The 20,123-nt window shown below is 34.4% G+C and overlaps 1 protein-coding gene across 1 annotated transcript in view; it reads left to right on the top strand.

Moving 5' to 3' along the window:
• Positions 1 to 1,623: 1,623 nt before the first annotated feature.
• The window catches only part of LOC129218761 (actin-binding LIM protein 3-like), a 63,260-nt gene continuing 44,760 nt past the window's right edge, over positions 1,624 to 20,123 (top strand). The window contains exons 1-8 of the mRNA XM_054853085.1: positions 1,624 to 1,727; positions 13,929 to 14,041; positions 15,232 to 15,415; positions 15,496 to 15,617; positions 16,138 to 16,264; positions 17,496 to 17,589; positions 17,686 to 17,776; positions 17,883 to 17,986. Coding sequence (XP_054709060.1) covers positions 1,624 to 1,727; positions 13,929 to 14,041; positions 15,232 to 15,415; positions 15,496 to 15,617; positions 16,138 to 16,264; positions 17,496 to 17,589; positions 17,686 to 17,776; positions 17,883 to 17,986 — 939 coding nt within the window. The remainder of the gene's footprint in view (positions 1,728 to 13,928; positions 14,042 to 15,231; positions 15,416 to 15,495; positions 15,618 to 16,137; positions 16,265 to 17,495; positions 17,590 to 17,685; positions 17,777 to 17,882; positions 17,987 to 20,123) is intronic.

The following is a 20,123-nucleotide window of genomic DNA, read 5'->3' as shown; positions in this document are numbered from 1 at the left end:
TTCGAATTAATACTTATATCAATAAAAAAAGATTGTTAATTACTGTCAGAGGGAGATATGCATAGATCGTATAGATAGATAGATAGATAGACAAATACAGATGTTGATATAGTAGATGGACAGCAAGAAAGAGACATGCCCGTCATTAAAAAAACTTCAGCGGGATGTCAAAGCCTCCCCCCCCCCACACACCATGACTTTGAAAAAAACAATGCTTTCATATAAAAGTGGGAGTGCTTTTTGTTATTTTTCGACAAAATTTGCATGAAGAGTACGCCGTTTGTGTCTCCCCTCCCCTCCTTTAAAAGTATTCCAAACGACGGAACTGGAGATAGGTCTAGAAAATATTTTATTCAAACTACTAATGATATAGATAGATATAGATTGATTGATAGCGCCACGAAATTTATTTAAGCAGCCGCCGAAGGCGGCAACATTGGTGTAAAAAGGCGAATGATAATATTGATACATAAAGAAAAACATTGATTAATACCGTCGCTAAATTGTCTAAGCAGCCGCCGAAGGCCGCAACCCTGGCGCAAAAAGGCGAATGGTTTAAAAAGGTGGACCAGCTGGTCGCCGAAGGCGGCTAGTATACAAATAATATAGTTAGGGAAGGAGATCCCCCAAGTGCGACGACACCCCTCAATTTTACCGAGCGTCACCCCCCCCCCTAAAAAAAGAAACGAGCTCCTCTATTGAATTGAAGAGTCTAAAAATCCTTTGAAAATAATTTCTCTGATGATTTCAGTGATATAATCACCTCATGCCCCCCCCCTTCAAATGGGTACCCCAGCTTTAGCTTAGAATAAATTGCTGCAATATTAACTTTTGAAAATTTTCGTAGGCTTTTTTCTATTGCCGATCTTAATATTTAGATAATAATGCTAGGGCTGCCAACTCCCAATAAGTACGATGGCTTCCCTCACTTTTAATTTTACCGAAGATCCCCCCCCCCCAAATAAAAACAGGAGTATTTTATAGCCTAAAATCCTTTTAATATAAGTTCTCTCATAATTTCAATGGTATTGTCAACTTCAAGACACCCCCCTCCTCTCCCCAAATGGGTACCCTGTTCTAGCTATTATTATTCAACTAAAGTGCTGGAATATTTGCTTATCAAGATGTTCTATGACTTTTCTGTATTTCAGATCTTATAATGTATATGATGTAGCTAGGGGTGCCTATTTCCCTCCCAAGTGCAGTGGTCCTCTCAATTTTATCACCCTCTCCCCAAACAAATAAACACCACCATCTATTACAGATATTAAAATCCTTATAAAAAAAGAACTTTTCTAAAGATTTCAATGGCATTGTCTGCCTCATGTCCCCCACCCCTCTCTACATTGGCCCCTGCTTTTGCTATTATTATTCGCATAAATATCTGAAATAATTACCTTCCAAGATGCTCGATGGCTTTTCTGTATTGTAGATGTTAATAAACAGATGATACAGCTATAATTGGTCCTCCCCCCAACTGCGATGGCACCCTCAATTTTATCGCGCTTCCCGCAAAACGTGATCTTCTATTGAAGAGACTAAACTCCTTTCAAAATAACTTCTGAAAATTTCAATCTCTGATAATTTTAACTCAGCATCATGACCCCCCCCCCCCGTACCCAAATGGGAACGCCTGCTTTAGGTATTATTATTCGAATAAACGATGTAATATTTACTTATCAAGATGCCCGATGGTTTCCTGTTGCAGGTCTTGGTATGCAGATGATGTAACTAGGGGTCCCATTCCCCCCAACTGCGATGGCACCCCTCAATTTTACCAAGCCCGCATTTCCCCCCAAGAATTGCGACCCACTAATAAAAAGACTTAAAAATTCTTCTAAAGTAATTCCTCTAAAAGTTTCAATAATATAATCTGCCTCATGGTCCCCCCCCCCCCCTCCGCACACACACTTGAGCATCCTTTCTGTAACTATTATTATTAGAATAAATTGCTGAAATATTTATTCACCAAGATTGCTTTTCTCTGTTGCAGACACTAGGCATTGCATTTATATGCTTTTCATCCCCCCCCCCCCATAAAATGTTGAATTTAACGACCCAAATCTATCGATATATCGAAAATATTGATGTTAAGAGAGCGATATATCGCGGTGTTAAAGTTGTGATATCGCCCAGCCCTAGTCTTAAAGTATTGATGAGACTAATTTATTTGTTGTGAATTTTACGTGTTACTAGCAGTTCCCGCCCGACGATGCCCGTGCTAAGAATTTAAAAGAATTCCGTTGAGTAAAAAAAAAATCCAAGCCCCCCCCCCCCCCTTTGTAAAATAATCATTTTCCAAAAAAAACCTTTTAAAGTCTCTTTGAAATTTAAAACTATTCGCAAAAACTTTTAAAAAGATTTACAGAAGCTTTAAGGCTCAAAATAATCGTCCAACTGTATAGTTCATCGCTTAATGTGCCAAGGCTCCACGGTACCATAATTCTACCCTTTAGCGAATGAAGCGGTTTTTATCTGCAATTTGAAATGTTTTAACATATAACCAAAAAATACATCAAATAGTATCTTTCAAATGTAAAATAATTCTGCAACACTATTGCTTGTCGCCAAACTCGGCAAGCGACCACGCTACCGTAACCCAGCTCTTAGCGAGCGAAGCAAACTCCGATTGATTAGCCATCCCATCTATCGAAAAAAAGAAAAAAAATAATAATTTGAATTTTGACTTCTGGAATTCAAATTGTCTTTCGCAATCACGAGTGTGTGTGTGTGTGTGTGTGTGTGTGTATGTGTGTGTAGGCAGTTGTGTATATGTATGATGTGTGTGTAGGATATGGACGCAACCTGGAGACGGTTTACGCTAGAAGAGCAGCATCGTGAGGCCGATCGACGGTGGTGCTGCAGAGGGAGGCGGGGGAAAATAAAATCAACATAACATCAAGGACAGTCAAATGTGAACAGTAAGCAGTGTGATTGCTCAAAAAAATCCTGTGGGACATTCTAAAATCGTCGTCAGAAAAAGAAGAAGAAAAAGTCGTACTTCGTTTGGTTAAAACAAATCAAACGTTTCTTTGGAATTCAAAACAATTCGCCAAAACACTGAATTACATTTACAGTTAATAAATAAATATCTTTGTGCTGAAAATTAAAATAATTAGTTATCCATCGTTGTGCTCCATAACTTTGGGTAACTAATTATTTTACATTTACAGTTGCTTTAAAACTTTAAATAATTTTTCAACTATTGTTATCGCCTAACTCGCCAACGGACCGCGATACCGGAACCCAGCATTTTTGCGAGTGAAGCGGATATTTTTTTTTTTTTTTGCAATTAAAAAAGTTTCGCTAAATAAGCGAAAAAGACATTAACAGTAGCTTACAAAATTAAAATTACGTAAATTAAAAAACGGAATTAAAAAACATAGTACATCTACTACGAAAAGGAAATCTTGTATCCCGTACCCCGTAAAATGTCAGAAAATTTGAAAAATATGCTTACATCGTCGTCATGTCTGATCCGTCTTTTCTAATTTCTATTTTAATGGAACGTTCGCATTTATTTATGACTCGATTTATTCATTTAGCAAATAATTTTACATGTTAATGGATCATTTAAAGTTTATTTGGCGAATTACTGGGGATTTTCATTTGGTGGACTTTCTACTTTAAATGGCTTGGTTTAATTATTTGGAAAATTACATTTTATTTCATTAGTTTTGTTGCAATTCTTGTTTTTTGTTCAAAAAAAAAAAGCACAGTGACAAAATAATGCATGGGTTCACCAAAAAAAAAAAAAAAAATAGTTTCTACGTAGATATAATTAAACATGCTAGTAAAATAAGCTAAACAAAGCCAAGATTAATAATGTGCGTAAAGTACCTATAACGAAAAAAAAAGTGTCTCCGATATAATAAAGGTAACAGTTTTTAAAGAGAGTCAACGGCTCTCTTTAAAATCCTCGTCTGCAATAGTTTCGAAAATATTTATCAGAATGGGTCTAGGAGCATAAAAAACACCTTTCAAATAAGAGAAAAATTCCTCAGTATCGCCATTAAAACAAAATATATCATTCACCCTTAAAAATAACGTTAACAACCAGTAAGAGTCAGATTTTTTTAAAAACTACACATCCATTAAAATCGTACATGAAAACATCGACTTGCGAAAACCTAATCTAAAGGGAATATATTTTAAATGCCCTGCTACAGACGAAGCCCCAATGCGTTAAAAACCAATTGCAAGGAATTTTACTTCTTGATACTCAAGCAAGAAATGACAACAAATAATACTGTTCAGCTTTTCTTCAAGCTAAAATTAATCTCGCGCAAAAAAATGGAGGAAGAAATTTCTTTTTGAAATAAATTAATTTTTACTTCAAACGCTTATAAGTTTTTTTTTTTTTTTTGTATTCATTTTTCGATGTCCGCGGTTCTAGTCTTTGCGAATATTTTCGAAATGATTATTTTTTACGGGCTTTCCAACGGCACAAAAACCGAAAAAATTGGACCATTTTTTGTCATAGACGTATGTTCAAGTGGACATAAAATTGAGTTTTTAATTAATATCTCCGTTAATTAGCATTCTACGTGGATGAGGCTGAAATATTCGTAACCCTCGTAAAATTTCGAATTTTTTAATACCTGGTTCGACCCTGAACTCGAGCCCATTCTTAAGAATTTTGCATATGAGTGCAGAACATTCCCCATCCCGTTTCACCCCCTTGACATCGAAATTTCGAAAAATCCTTTGTTAGCTCGCGCTTACGTCATAAAATGAACCTATGTTCCAAATTCCAGCTTTCTAACCTTGGTAGGTTTGGCTGTACGTTGATTGTCAGTCAGGACAAGCTACTTTATATATACAGATGAAGTATTGAAAATGAATGCAAAATGAGGAACATGGAGAGCTAAAAATCAGCTGCATTAAGAATTATCTGGGTTCACAGTTGATCTTATGCTTTCAAATATAGAGGGAAACGTTTAAATATTACATTCAAAAGAATTAAGATGGCTAGGGAGACATGAAATAATTTCTGGTGCAAGTATACATTCTGAAATCTTTGAACGGCTACAAGATTTTATTATTTCTATCTAATGATATTATTTTCTTTATTGAGTTGTAAAATAAATTTCTTTAAAATGATAGTTCGTGTTCAAAACGGTTATCTTTTGATGCATACATTAAAGAAAGATCAAAATGTTAAGTCTCCCAAGTTAGGAAGGGGTGTCCCTAACTTGGGACAATGAACATTTTTTTGCTTTATTTTTCAAGGGACATATCTACACATCTATACCTTGTCCATAGGAGAAGTACTAAGGCACATCCTAAAAAAAGAATACTTCGTTCAATTGGAAAACATATGATTAATGTGCAACTAAAGGCAACAGTTCAAAACTGTCCCAATTATGGGCTGTACGACGGAAATTTCGAGAGATTTGAGGATGCATTTCTGAGAGTGTACGGTAAACCTTTTTGTTTAAGTCGTGTTCTATATTAAACGAAAAACTCAAAAATGTGACAAAAAAAAAAAAAAAAAAAAAATTCTTAGAATTCCATAATATTATTTAAATACAGCTCAGTTATTTTTTTTTTCCTAAGATCATTACAAATTTCCATTCTAATGCCATATCCTGAAGATGAGGTTTTCCTCTCATAAGCTATTTTAGTGCCCTTATTTAATGCTTCTATCTATTTTAATACTTATTAATTTTTAACTAAAGAAATGCATTTTTATTTATTTACTAACTGCATTGCCCGGTTTTGCACGGTCTACCTCGAAAATAAAAGTGATGTCAAGTGACGCATGTTCAACAATCAGGCTTCAATTGGAGAAAGAAAATACCGCAAAACTTCCCGTTAAAACGATCATTCTTGAAGAAAGAAAACGGCAAATCAAAAATTTCCTAATAAATAAAACGCCTCCATAAATACACCTAAGATCCTAAAAAAAAGAAAGAAGATAAATCGCCAAATAATAATCATAAGGGGAAATTTTTACCTCGAAATAAAAACAAAATTTAATTAAGTCACAGTCGAGGAAAAAAAGTGGCGACCTTCTGAATGATTTTATTTACGCTAATTTAAAATGAGATCGCGCAAACGATAAATTTCCCAAATAAATTTATGTTCCATTAGGCTTAAAAATGCTTAAAACTTTTCTTCTGATGATTTTACAGTCTTTTTTTTTTCTAATTTTTTAATTCGATTGAAGGAATTGAACTTCAGGGGTATTTTTCGCGAGCTAAAATCGAACTGGTCGGATAACTATTTCGGGTAGAAAGAGCCACTTAATGCGATTTTCGAGCCCCAAAATTAAAATTCGAACGGTTCGGTACTTTTTTGGCGTTTGACCCCCCCCCCCCCCCCCCCCCCCTTACGTTCCTTCTCGGTGCCCAAGTACCTTTCTGCCAAATTTGGTCAAGATCCGACGTCAACTGTGGATTTGTATGGGGAACACACACACATATATATACAAACATATGTATATATGTACAAATACATATATATCTTACATATTATATTATACACGCATACGTATTATACACAGATATATATTCTTTGTTTTATTTATATAGATTTTTTTAACATTTTGCATGTGATGAAGAATGAAATTTGTTAAAGGCCTCTACGAGCCTTAGAACAACTGTAATGTTTGCTTTCAGCTGAACCGAGTGTGCGGCTCACTTGAATGGTCTTCAACTTAGCACCACGGGTGGTGGCATGCCCATTTCGCTAGTGCACACACGTCAGGGTCATTCCTCAGTATTCAGTGTACCCACGCAGAGCCGTCGAGAGGCCATATTAGCCCAGTCAGAAACAAGGGGCCCGGCCCTAGGAAGGGCCCGGCACTGAATCAGAGCAGCTTAAGTTTTACAAGCTTTATTGGGGAAGAGAGGCTCGAAGACCAAACTGATAAAATGCTCCCCTTGGTTCTCGGCGGCCCTGTACCCACGGGATATTTTACTGCAAAATTTCTAAATATTTGCATTTTTTCTGTTGTAAAAATACACGTTACGACGTTTCCAGTTATTTTCAACTCTCATTTGCATATAAACTGTAAAATAAAAGGAAATATTTCAAAATTTTGATTGTGAAATATCCCGTACGTACTGTGGATTACGCTATGTATATATATATATATATATATATATATATATATATATATATATATATATATATATATATATATATATATATATATATATATACCGGGTGGTTATAAAATATGTATCTCTATTTGGAGTTGTCTATAGCTTGAAGGAATAATCCGAATGAAGCAAAAATTGGTACTAATCAGGAAGCGAGAAGAAGATTGGTATAATAATTTTTAAATCAAAGTTCCTACAATCGACAACAGGTGGCTCTGCTGTCTACAAAAGATGGGGGATCTGAATTCAGTTACCTATTCGATTATATCGTGATTTCTAATTCTTGTTAGGGTACGCCGTGCCGACTTCAGGGCGAACTGTTGATAACCTCATTAACAGCATGTTTTACACAAGCTGGGGGTGACAGTATTATTCATATTGGGGAATGCTCTCATGGGTGGCTATGAGACCCTCGGTTCTGGTAGAACAAGCCATGGAAGCTGCATCATATCTGAACATAATTGCGGATCAGTGGCACCTTTTCATGGCACTTATCTTTCCTCCTGGAAATGAAATCTGTCAACGCTATTTTTTTTTTTTTTTAAATCGCTGGAATTTGATCAGTGAATTCCTTGTGACGTGTCGCTGACCCACTATTTTTAACCGACTTCAAAAAGGAGGCGGTTATCAGTTCATACCGCATGTATGTTTTTTTTTTTTTTTTGTCCACTCACATCGTCTTACCTAGTGGACCGATTTTGATGATTCTTCTTTTAATGGATAGGGGATGGCTCAACTTAGGTCCCATTACTTTGTTTGACCATATTTGTTCGTTAAAAAAAAGTTATGGTCAAAAAACAGTAAAGTTCATGCAATTTCCCTATTAAATGATTAAACATAAAACCCATTGTTTCAACAATTTGGTGCCATACAACAATAATATTAATAGTAATTGTGGTGATAATTTTGAATGGAGGCTTCTCTGAAGCAAGCATCAAGTTTCTTCAGTGTCATTGCTCTATAGTGGGAGTAAACCTAACGTGGAAGCGAGGTTTATGCAGTGATTAGGATCTGCTTAGCCTTCACAATGCTACTAGGTTAGGTTTGCTTCAACTATAGTAGTATTTTTATCGTTATCAAGTATGCCAATAACAGATGATTTGGGCTGAGTAAGGAGATACAGGATTGCACAAAAAGCAACTATGCTGTGAAATGTAAATTAGTTAGGGAAAACGTAATACTTAAATGGTTATAATTAAATTAACCCACAAATGAATTCCAGCGAGGAATAAAGATAAATTTTTATTGTCAATCGCTTAAAGTTTAAGGCGTGTTTTTATTTTTTTAGTATGGAGCATTTTTATGAAAAAAAATAAGGTAAAGTTTCGTTATGGTAACTTCTTAATATTTCTTAAATACATTTACACTAAAAAGAAAAAAATAAAAAAAATTTTGGATAAAAAAAAATAGGACCGACTTCAAAATTGCTCTAAAAAGTGAAAAATAATTTTATTCTTTAAACACCATCGATAATACTTTTAAACATAATTTTTGAAGTTGGCGCAAAAACGATCGATAAAATCATTCACAGTCATAGCTCAGTTACAACTATAAATTAAATCAGGCCCAGTTTCTTCACTACCACATGCATTACGCATTGATGACAGCATATTTGAGTTACGATATAAATGTTTCGTTCCTAACTTTGGATGATTTTTTGATAACAATATGAACGAAGCATGGTTACAATGGATTTTACTTTTTGTTTTTGCGCCAACTTCAAAAATTATGTTTAAAAGTATAATCGATGGTGTTTAAAGAATAAAATTATTTTTCACTTTTTAGAGCAATTTTGAAGTCGGTTCTATTTTTTTTTTTCCAATTTTTTTTTTTTTTTTGGAAAATGTATTTGCATTAAGAAGAATCAATTTTAAAAAAGCAATAAAATAAAATTCACTTCCTAACAGCATTGAGAGAGGAAAAAATCACACTGCCATTCGTATAATTTTTAACTACTTTCAAAAAGCAAAAAAACAGTTATTTTTGTAAACTGCTTCTATATTACTTTTCAACATTGTTTTCGAAGTAAGCATAAACATGGTAAATGAATTCAATCGTATCTAATCATAAATTAATTTTACAAATATAAATTTAGATGAATCTAGAGATTCAGTTAAATATTCGCATGCATTGCATTGCTGATAACATACTTTGTGCTATAACATAATTTAATAGCAGCATTTGTTTTGAGGCTTCTGATTGCTACACTGTTAAAACTTCGAGTGACTCTGGGAAGCTATTTGGCTCCCCGAAGTGTAAATACGGTGCCTCAGGGTGCAATGGAGGCTAGGAAATGTGATCAAGGTGTCTTTTGGTTCCTTTATGGATGAATGACGCTAATAAAGTTAAAGACGGACCTTGAAATAGCAAGGGTGACACGTTGGCGCATGTGCTCTGACATCGTTCAACCACAATCAATGGCGAACGAAAGAACTAACTACGCACTTTCACAATGAATAAAGTACGAAATTGGATTAAAAAACTGAACTTTTCTCCGATTTATCTTCAAAATCTCACGTCAGTGCAGGCATTCGATCATAGTGTAGTTTTTAAGGCTTTCGAACACAGTTAAAAGTGTTTCAAAGTACGTTGACTACCTCTTAATGTTCAGTTTACCGTTATAAACGCTACTGTCATGCTATTTCTATCATGCATAAATTTTACCTAAAAATATCTATCTGCACTGGATAAATAACATTTAGCATTCAAAACACTTAAACTAGATGATGTTTGACAAGTTAACTCAACTATTAATTAGGAAGTTTTAGAATATTATTATCTTTTAAACTCCAAAATCCCATTTTTTAATATGTGATTTTACTTACTTGTACTGTCAAGGATCTTGTGGATTTCAAACAAATAAATTTATTGTTTACAATGTGATGCAGTCAGTAAGTGAACGGAAATTCTAACAGTGCTGCGTATAAACAAAACAGAGCAAGTAAAAAAAAAGCTGTTTTAAAATGAAATTCCTACTCCCCGTCTCGATTTTTTTTAAATTCATTATCTCGTGTCTTAAGTTAATATATTTTGTTGGCGTTATTGCTTGAGGCGAATGACTGAGCTTTTTTTGTCACTCCTGTAAGAATGAATCGAGCGTTAAAAAATTGTTTTGTTCGGAAAACTTCACATTGGAGAAAAAAAGTGCTTATTTATGTTCTATACAGATATTCAAATGTCGAATCATATATGCGTACGTATTAATATGTTACTCTTGATTAAAATATTGAACGTTTATGAAACGAGTTTATTTTAACGTGATTGTAATGTAATACAATTGAATATGTTTGGTTGTTCCTGTAAATATTATAAATATTTACGCTCTTCATTTTCGGTGCGATCGTGCTGCAGCAAATGTCAATAACATACACTGGTGTGCAAAAATTAAGGACGAGACGGTTTTTTCAATATAACTTTGTACAAAAGCTTTCTAAATCAACACATTTAATACCGTAAGATCCCCAATACGTAAGGACATGTGTAATGTAAGCAACACTTACTAAAAGAGAAATCAGAGGGATAAAAAGAAGCTTTATTGAAAAAGTAGCATGGAGCGCAATGTGACTGAAGGCCGAAACATCCCTGTGATGGGTGTCCAGCAAGAAACATCCGGTCTTTAGTAGGGGATATGATCTCCCCCGACTGCTAGGCAGGTTTCACAGCGTCTGCCCATGCTGAGAATGAGGGTGTCAATGAGTTGTTGAGGCATTGCTGCCCATTCGTCTTGCAGCACCAATCGAAGATCCCGAATCATTACTGGTGGTAAGGTACGAGCTGCCAAGCGTCTGCCTAGAAAAACCCATACATACTCGATGGGATTGAGATCCGGAGATCGTGCGGCCAATCCACACGTTCAATATCCTCACTCTCTAAGAGCTGTTCGGCAGCTACTGTGCGATGACATGGTGCATTGTCGTCCATGAAAAGGAACTGCGGACCCATAGCGCCTCTAAAAAGACGCACATATGGAAGAAGAATCTCGTTACAATAACGAGTCCCGTTGACTGAACCTGCGTCGAAGATGTGAAGGTCTGTCGACTACAAAGCATGATGCCTCCCCAAACGAGAACTCCTCGACCTCCATACCTGTCCCTTTCAATGATGTTCGAGGGATGATTGCGGCTTCTCCGCTCTCTCCAGATGAGTATGCGACGAGAATCGCAACTCAGACTGAATCTGCTCTCATCTGTAAAGAGTACTCGTCCCCATTTATTGTCTCTCCAATTCCGGTGTTCCCGGCACCACAGAGAACGCCTTCTCCGATGGGCAGGCGTTAGAGGTACACACCGTATAGGGCGTCGTGCAAACAGATCACCACTGTGCCGTCTTCTGGCCACGGTAAAACGCGATATCGGTCGTCCAGTCGCCTGTGTCGTGTGTCTAGCGATTTCTCCCGCTGTCTGCCGCCTGTTTCTTCTAGGCTGTAATACAATATACCGGTCATCTGCGGGTGTGGTTCCTCGTGGACGACCACTACTGAACCCCCGGATAGCTGTTCCTGTAGTTTGAAATTGTCTCCAAAGTCGTGAAACGTTGCTGTGAGCAATTCCGAAATCTGCAGTCACACTGCGGCCTTCCTCCAACTTCCCAATGATTTGACCTCGGGTAAAAGCATCCAGATGTCGTCTAACAGATTGATTATTCGCCATTTCTCGCTGAGGCAGCAACTCGGAGTGATTTTAACTGCTATACGGCGTGCAATCTCTTTGCCAGAAATACTGATCTTACACCGACAACATGCTTTATACTATTCAGACACTCCCCCATTACGTCTGCCTGCATATCTGTGCATGTGCTACCGTACATCACCTTACTTAATCTCCTGATTGGTCTTTCTGTCCGCTCTGCCTCTTCGTTCAGCTGATATGCTAATTTTTCGACTTCGTCCTTAATTTTTGCACACCAGTGTATATTAAAATTACTGAGCAATCCAAGTGGATGTACGAAAATTAGTGCACGAAAAGACAAATAAAATCATGAAGTTGAAATGTGATCAAATACCTTAAATTACAAGTTTTAACCATCTTCAGAACTGAATTCAATGAAAAATGTACCAAGACTTCGTTTTTTATAAATCAAAACAATAAATGAAAAAAACTAATTTGAATACTGAAATTTTGAATTCAAATTATGTGTTTCGCAATCACGAGTTTCGGCAAGACCTTACTCATTAGAGTTATTGTTTCTAGAAACGGCTTAATGTCTCATCAAGCCTGCCCCTCCTCCTAGGCGGTTACGTGTGTATAGTTGTGTGTGTGTCTGTAGGCGTGCGTGCGTGCATGTGTAGGTTAGGCTTGTGTGTGTAGACATGCGTGTATGCACGTAGACTTGAGTGTATGTGTATAAAGGCGAGTGTGTGTGTCAGTGTGTGAGTAGCGCGCGTGTGTGGAGGACATGCACGCCACCGGATTCTGGGGGACAGTGGTCGGGACCAGAGGAAGCGCGCCTGCAGACGCCGATGGGCGGTGGTGCTGCAGAGGCCCCTGTTCCAAGCTGAAAAAGGAACCGGACGCCAGTGACAGTCAAATGAGAACAATAAACAATCGTGATTGCTCAATAATGAACACAATTGTATACAAAAATGCTCACAACACGGGGGGAGGGAGGAGGATCAGCAACAGGAAACAGAAAGGGTGCCATCTTTTCACCCTCGGTGCACGTTGGGTTAAGGGTGCCAGTTTTTCACCCTAGTACAGGATAAAACTTCTGCTTCCTATTGGGTGCCGCTGGTGCTACAAGCGTTTCACCCTTGAAAGGTGCCAAATGCAACCTGTAGTTTTAACAGTGTACTTCAAATGCTAAATTTAAAAAAAAAATCCATTTAAGTATGTGTTACGGTCTGCATATGATTCATGACTGTATCTATGTATTGCACTTACCAGTCATAAAATCTTTTTCTGTTTAAGGGGGTCCGGGACACAAAAATCCTCAAATTTTGCAATTTTTTTTTATAATTTGAAAAATTGCTCCGTTTTTTTCTGCTTAAGAGGACGTTTGAATCTTGTTTCTACCTTAAATAGAACGAAAGTTATAGTTATTTTTGTTGCATGCATCTAACGAATGTCTACATAACTTTAAAACTTTAAACGCGTTTTTCTCCATGATGCAATTTTTCCCGATTTCTTGCATTCAAACTCTTATAAGTCAGGAACCGATAGAGATAAAGTAATGAAACTTGGAGCATATCTTTTTCAAGCAATTTACTTTAATTTTTATTCGGCGAATTTGAAAAAAACGTTTACTGCAAAAATTATGATTTTTTTAAAAAAAAGTATCTTCGAATTTTTCGAAATTTTTCTTCAAATATTTTTTATTTTTTATTGAATCAATATTTTTAAAATCGCCGAATAAAAATTAAAGCTTAGATATTTGTGCATACTTTTTTGAAAAGAAATTGAAAATTGACCAACAATATTTTGAGTTATAGCAATTTAAAGCAACCCCATTTTTTTGAAAAAAACTAACTAAATTTAAATAAAAAAATATTTTTTTTTTCATATTTATGTTATGATTTTGCTTATTAAATAAATGATGAATCAGTTCAAAAAATTTCAAAACTCTAAAGTACATAATAAAAAAAATTTCAAAATGTGTCCCAGACCCCCTTAATGCCATTTTTCTAAATTTTAGATGCAGCTTGTGCTATGTTTTTAGTATCTAAAAATGTTAGTGTAGTTCTCTGTGAAGATTCTTTGTTCTTTTCATCGTAAACATGGAGAAAAATATGTGAAATACTTTTTTACTTGGACTAAGCTATGACAGTATACAATATGTCCATTGTTCATCTTTTCTGAGTGATTTGTAGTGTTTCTTATTCAGACGTCTCTTTTATACAGGAAAAGTCCTTTGCGAAGGATGCAAAAAGAAGTGCATCGGAGGTGTGTTGAAAGTCCAGAACAAATATTTTCATGTAGATTGTTTTAAGTGTATAGGTAAGTTCTGTATTTTCCTGTGGCTCTTCGTAAATTTTCTTTACTATTTGAATAAATTTGGATCATGTTACGACAATTCTAAACGTAAATGGTATTCGATAGTAATCATGGTTTATTTATTATATCCGTAATGGGTTCTTTGTTTTTTAATGCTCGTGAATGGATGTTTCGCGTGCATGCGTATTGTATGATTATTTGTGTATGACATTCGTATCAAAAATGCTAGGGGGGAGGGAATAAAAAAGCAAAGTTCTTTGGAAGGTAATGTGAAATAATCGGTCGATGTAGAATAGGAGATTGAAAATGAAAACAAACTCTATTTCGCAAGAACTGCGTTTTAATAAAAGGCATAAAGATTGTATGAGATAGTGAGAAGCAAAGGGATCTAAGTGGTAAAATTAAAAAATTGGAGATAACCAGTATAAATGGTAGTTGAACTTCTCCTCTGTCTTGGGGCAAGACGTAGTACTAGTAGCTTCTATTATACATCATAATTTTAAAAAAAAATTCAATGAGAGCCTATCAGGACCTTATCTTTAAAAACGGGTTTACCCATAACTTTAAAAAACCCACTTACATCCATTTGCTTCTCACTGCCTCATATAATTATTGGAAAAAGAAATGGGACCTTAACAATCAAACTCCTGTTTTTTTTTGGGGGGGGGGGGGATAATTGGCGACTCGTACTCAGCAAGGGGGCACTTCCCCTTCGCTTTCAAAAATAAAGGGGCCTTGCCCCCCCCACTTTTCAAAGTTAAAAATTAATGACGGATTGAAAAATGATTTTTTTTATAGGGTGGATTGATTTATTTTACGAAAGTAAAAGCTGAAAATTCCCCCAAATAAATGAACTTTTCTTATTTTATTTCATGAGAATGGAACTTTGAAATGGGGGGAAAGTCTGCAGTTACAAAACGGGGAAAGTTGCAGTTACTGCACTTCGCAGGGCAGTTTAGTAAACTTCAGTCTCTCCTTCAAATGTCTGCAATCACAAAATTTCCTTCCCCAACGAAATCGTTTTCAAAATTTAATTCTTTTAAGATGTCAGCATTTTTTAAAAAGCAATGCACTTCTTTTCGGCTGATAGAAGGTAATACTTTTTTATTTGAAATTGTCTGTTTCAGCTGTTTTGCGCAAAATTATTTTTGTTTCTGTGTTTTTGGCTAACTTTTTATTTATTCATTTTTCAGTATGTTCATCATCTTTAGCACATGGTGGCTTTTTCTTCAAAGAGGGGAAATATTACTGCACTGCTGATTACCAAAGAATGTTTGGGAAGAAATGCGGAGCTTGCAATAAATTTGTAGAAGGAGAAGTTGTTACTGCGTTAGGAAGCACTTATCATCAAAAATGTTTCGTATGTGCTAGATGTCGGTGAGTGACGCTTGAAGTGTTGATTACTAAATATTTACTAATATAGTCAGAGTGGTTGAAAAAAGCCAGTGTTTTTTCAGGCAGCCCTTCCCTGTTGGCGAAAAAGTTACGTTCACTGGTAAAGAGTGTCTTTGTATGAGATGCATACAAATACCAATCGTAACATCCCCTACTGCAGAATCGCCAACAGATACCGTGCGAAGTAAGTGGTGCAAGTGTGGAAAAAATATTCCTTGCTATAATTAAAGTCTAATTATGGTAAATTTTCGAAATTAGGTTTGCGATCAAATTTCGTAAGGTAAGTAACAAAATGTGTTAGACTGAAATTAGTTAGTAAATTCAATTTTTAATCATTCAAAACATTAAGATAAACATAAGGGTTTTTTTTTTTTTTTTCAGGAACGTAACTGCTTAGTGGTTTTATTTTGTTAATGATTTTATAATCTTATTTGTTCTAACAAGGCCTCCGTTATTCGTAAGCCTCTGCTTTTAGTACATATTTATAATGAACTTCATTAATTTTATTTGTTATTGTAGAGATTGCAGTTTGATTTCGGATAAATAGCATGTTATTGTAATATAATTTCCCACAGTTACGTAGTTACGTTTTTATATTTTTGTTGTATTTTCTAGTTGGAGCAAGTTGTTGGTTGTTGTTTTTTTTTCTTTTTTTTCTTTTTTTTTTTCTTTTTTTTTCAAATCTTAATTTTTTTTCGTTTTAGGGTGTGGTGGATGCAAAGAAGAACTGCAGGAAGGACAAGCTCTTATAGCTCTTGAAAAACAATGGCACATATGGTGCTTTAAATGTGCTTCTTGTGGTTCTGTTTTGCATGGAGAATACATGGGAAAGTAAGTGTAAAGCAGATATTTTAAATAGAAACTGATGGTTTTACAACTTTCTATTAATTTACTTTTGTCATTTTTTACTGTGCTTTTTAAAAATCAAAATTTCAGTGCAAAATATTTCCTGTTTGAAGATTTTTTCAAGTTTATCTTCATGAAATTTGAAAGCTGCACATTTTCTATTGTACATTTATTTCTGTGTATTTTTACAATTCCAGTTGGAGTAGTAATTTCTGGAAGAAACGCCGCATCGACGTAATCACCGCACATTGAAAAAAGTGTGTAAAAAGCCTTTAAAATGATTAGAAACGCCGCATCGCCGTAAACGCCGCACTTTAAAACGATGATTAACTCATCCATCGTATATCGAAGTAAGAAAACAGTTTAATAAGCATATTAAACAGAAACGAGTAACAGTATATACTTGTGTATGACTCTATTCCCCAACTTTTAAAGGAAAGATTGAGGAAAAAAACAGAAAACCCCGCTTTTAAATCGATTTCCAATTTTTTTCCAAAAATCAAAAATGTTTTGCCGAGGTTTTTTTTTTTTTTTATTATTATTAACAAAGAAAGAAAATGAGATTTTGTAATCATGTTCACGATCTAGAATGAACAATAATCATGAATCTGTATTTAAAAAAAAGTTCGTTTTCGCGATTTTTTTTAAATGTTTCGTTTTTGCGAATTTCTGTTATTTGTCGCTTTTATTCTGCACTAACATCAATAAAATGTGTACAGTTTTTTCATTAATTGCGTTCTTACGTTCCTGTTAAGGTATTGTTTATAAAATGAACTCCATTTTATACTCTTAATCAACAATACGAAAAATTCGCGAACGGGAGATTTAGCTTTCCCTCACTTTGCGAACAGTCGGCCATTTACTGCAATTAAAACTTCTCATTAACGGGTAGAAAATATATAATTTATTCAGGATGTGTCAGTGTCTATTTCTTTATTGCTTCGTTAAAACAGCTGGACTTAAATCGGGTCGATAAAAAGGAAAGTCGATCGTAACCACTGCATCGGCAGAATAGCCGCACTTCCGAAAGTTTAACTTTTAAACACTTAAACGGCACGGCGTTTCTTCCAGAAATTACTGTATCTAAATTCTAATACTTTTCAAGACAAGATATTTTGCTCTTGGAGTCCATATGGCTTTTTTTATTACATTGTTTAAACAGTATTCTGAATCATTTTATTGTTGCATTTTGATTTTCATTTTGATCTTCTTACAGGGATGGAAAGCCTTACTGTGAGAAAGATTATCAAAAACTGTTTGGTGTAAAATGTGCTCACTGTGACAGATTCATTGCTGGAAAAGTGTTGCAGGTCAGAATTCTTAATTATTACTTATAACTTATGAAAGACATGTTTTATGCTCTGTGTGTATTATAGTCAAGAAACCAATCATTTTTATACTTAAAGGCAAGTGACAATCATCATTTTCATCCAACTTGCGCTCGTTGCTCAAAATGTGGTGATCCTTTTGGAGATGGAGAAGAAATGTTTTTACAAGGTACTGTTTTTCAAATACAAATATGATAGTACTTAATTATTAGCATAAAGTATACAAGTATTTAATTTTATATTAACATTTTGGTGATGGAACAAATGGGTTTTAGGTGGTGCAATATGGCATCCTAGATGTGGTCCAGGACCCGATAGTCAAATGGATGACAGTGATCTTGAAGATTCAAAAAAAGAATTTTCTCTTGACGGGCTTCCAGTTAGTACTGAAATTTATTCCTTATACTTTCTAAAAGATATAATACAGTGGTGGCCAAAATCACGGACACTTTTGGAAATTGTTGTTTATCAAATGTGTATGGTTATAGAAAATGAAAATGCTACATTTCACATAATGCAATTTCATTTTACAGAGGATTTAATTTTGAGTTCACTTCAAAAACCAAGATTCGAATGTAATGAAAGCTAATACTTGCCAGCATTGCTGACATCATGCCAATGTTGAAACTAGTCATTATTGTGCTTTGTTCTGTAGAAGGAAATTTAAATTATGCAATCAAATTATAATCATTACCATTTAATTCTTTTGGTAATGCAAATACTTGAATTTTTTTTTAAATTCAGTTTTAAATTTTCTTTAAATGATATATGAAGCCCAATAGCTTAGTGGTAGTGCATTGTTCTTCCACACTGCAAACATGCGTTCAATTATTGGATTGAGCACGGTCAACTCAGCCTTTCATCCCTTCCATGTGTGGATAACACACTTGGGTCTACCTTCAGCTGAACACCTAACTGAAACATCTGCCTTTGCACCCTAGAACCTTGGGTCATGAAAACTGAGATAGGCACAGTAGTCCTTGGTCTCCATGGGCTGTTGGGTCACTGAATTTAGTTTTTAAAATTATACTTATGAGTTTTCTATTTGTGAGATGTAACATTTTATGTGAGTATACAAAGTTAAAATATTTCCAAAAGTGTCCACAATATTAGCCTCCCTATTGTATGTCTATGTTGACATAAGACTGTATCAATGAAAATATTTTTAAATTGTCATGCTAGTATTGTACTTCTAAAAACTTTAATTGGATTCTTTTTTAATATATTGTTACTCATATATGCATTCAATATAAATTTGAGTTGAACTCAAATCTTTCAAAAAATCACATGTAAAATGCATGTAACTGTTTTGACTATAATTTAGTTCTCAAAATATTTTGAAAATATGCTATTTAACATTAGGTTTTAATGTAATGTGTACATATTTGTGTAGAAATAGTTATTTAAATGATTCAATTGGAATACTGCCTTTCAATATTTTAAACTTTTTCATAACTAAATTTTCTCCATAAAAATTACTGCTGCTGTTTTCTGAATTGAATGTTCCTAACTGATAGTAACTTTCTGGTCTTGCAATGTTCTAAAATGGAGACTTAATGTGGCTAAATTCCTTTTATCTTTTTTTAATCTTTTTTTTTAAAGCAAGTTATATCTTTGAGCTGTACTCTTTTGTCATTCAAGCCAAAAAAAAAAAAATCATTTAATTGCTCTAAAATTGCATTATGTGCCTTTATACATTAACTTCATGTGGTATTCTTTTGTTTTCCATTTTAAAAATTCTGTTTCTTCTAATGTTACATAGTATGAGATGACAAATTTTTATGATGTAATTCCCCTAGCATCTTGAAAAGTGAAAAAGTCTCATTTGTAAAAATATTGTTTTGCATGTTTTTATTAGCAAAATTTGTTTTTGAAATTGCTTACATATACATAATTTTAAGTATATATTTTGCAACAGCATGTTTTGCAGAGTTTCTTTTCAAGTACATTGCACATGCATGAATTTATACACTTTTTTGCATTTTGAGTGCTGCATGATGAGAATAATTTGTCCTTCATGTTGACCTGGCAGTTTTTCTACTTTTCACCATCCCCCAGTTTTTCTGAAATGCTTTCCATTGGAATATACTGCAGAAATATTTTGAAGCAGGTTAGTTATGATATTTATTGAAGTTGCTAAAAATTTCTTTCTTGATATTGCCTTTTTTTTTTTGGAATTTTTTTTCTTGTATATAAAATTAATTTGTGTTTTTCTTTTTCCTTGTATGCCTTTTAAACCTTAAATTGCTTAAAGAAATGTTTGCTTTGTTTGATTTTTGAAATTTTGTGTTTTAGAACTAAGTTAATTTTGCTTAAAAAATTTTTGATTTTTTTTTTGCTTTTAGAAAGTTTGTGTTTTAGAATTTTTACTAAACACTTGCATTTTTAAAAGTTAATGTAACTACAGCACTTTAACTACTTTTTTATTCATCTTATTTCCTAGATTCTGCTGAAATTAATGTTGAGTTTTAAGTCAACTTTTCGCATAAAAATGAAAAAAAAAAAAACTAATTCAA

This window comes from Uloborus diversus, chromosome 3 (genome assembly GCF_026930045.1).
Source record: "Uloborus diversus isolate 005 chromosome 3, Udiv.v.3.1, whole genome shotgun sequence".
Classification (NCBI taxonomy): domain Eukaryota; kingdom Metazoa; phylum Arthropoda; class Arachnida; order Araneae; family Uloboridae; genus Uloborus; species Uloborus diversus.
Note: the sequence above shows the minus strand (reverse complement) of the source record. Positions and strands in the feature narration are given on the sequence as shown.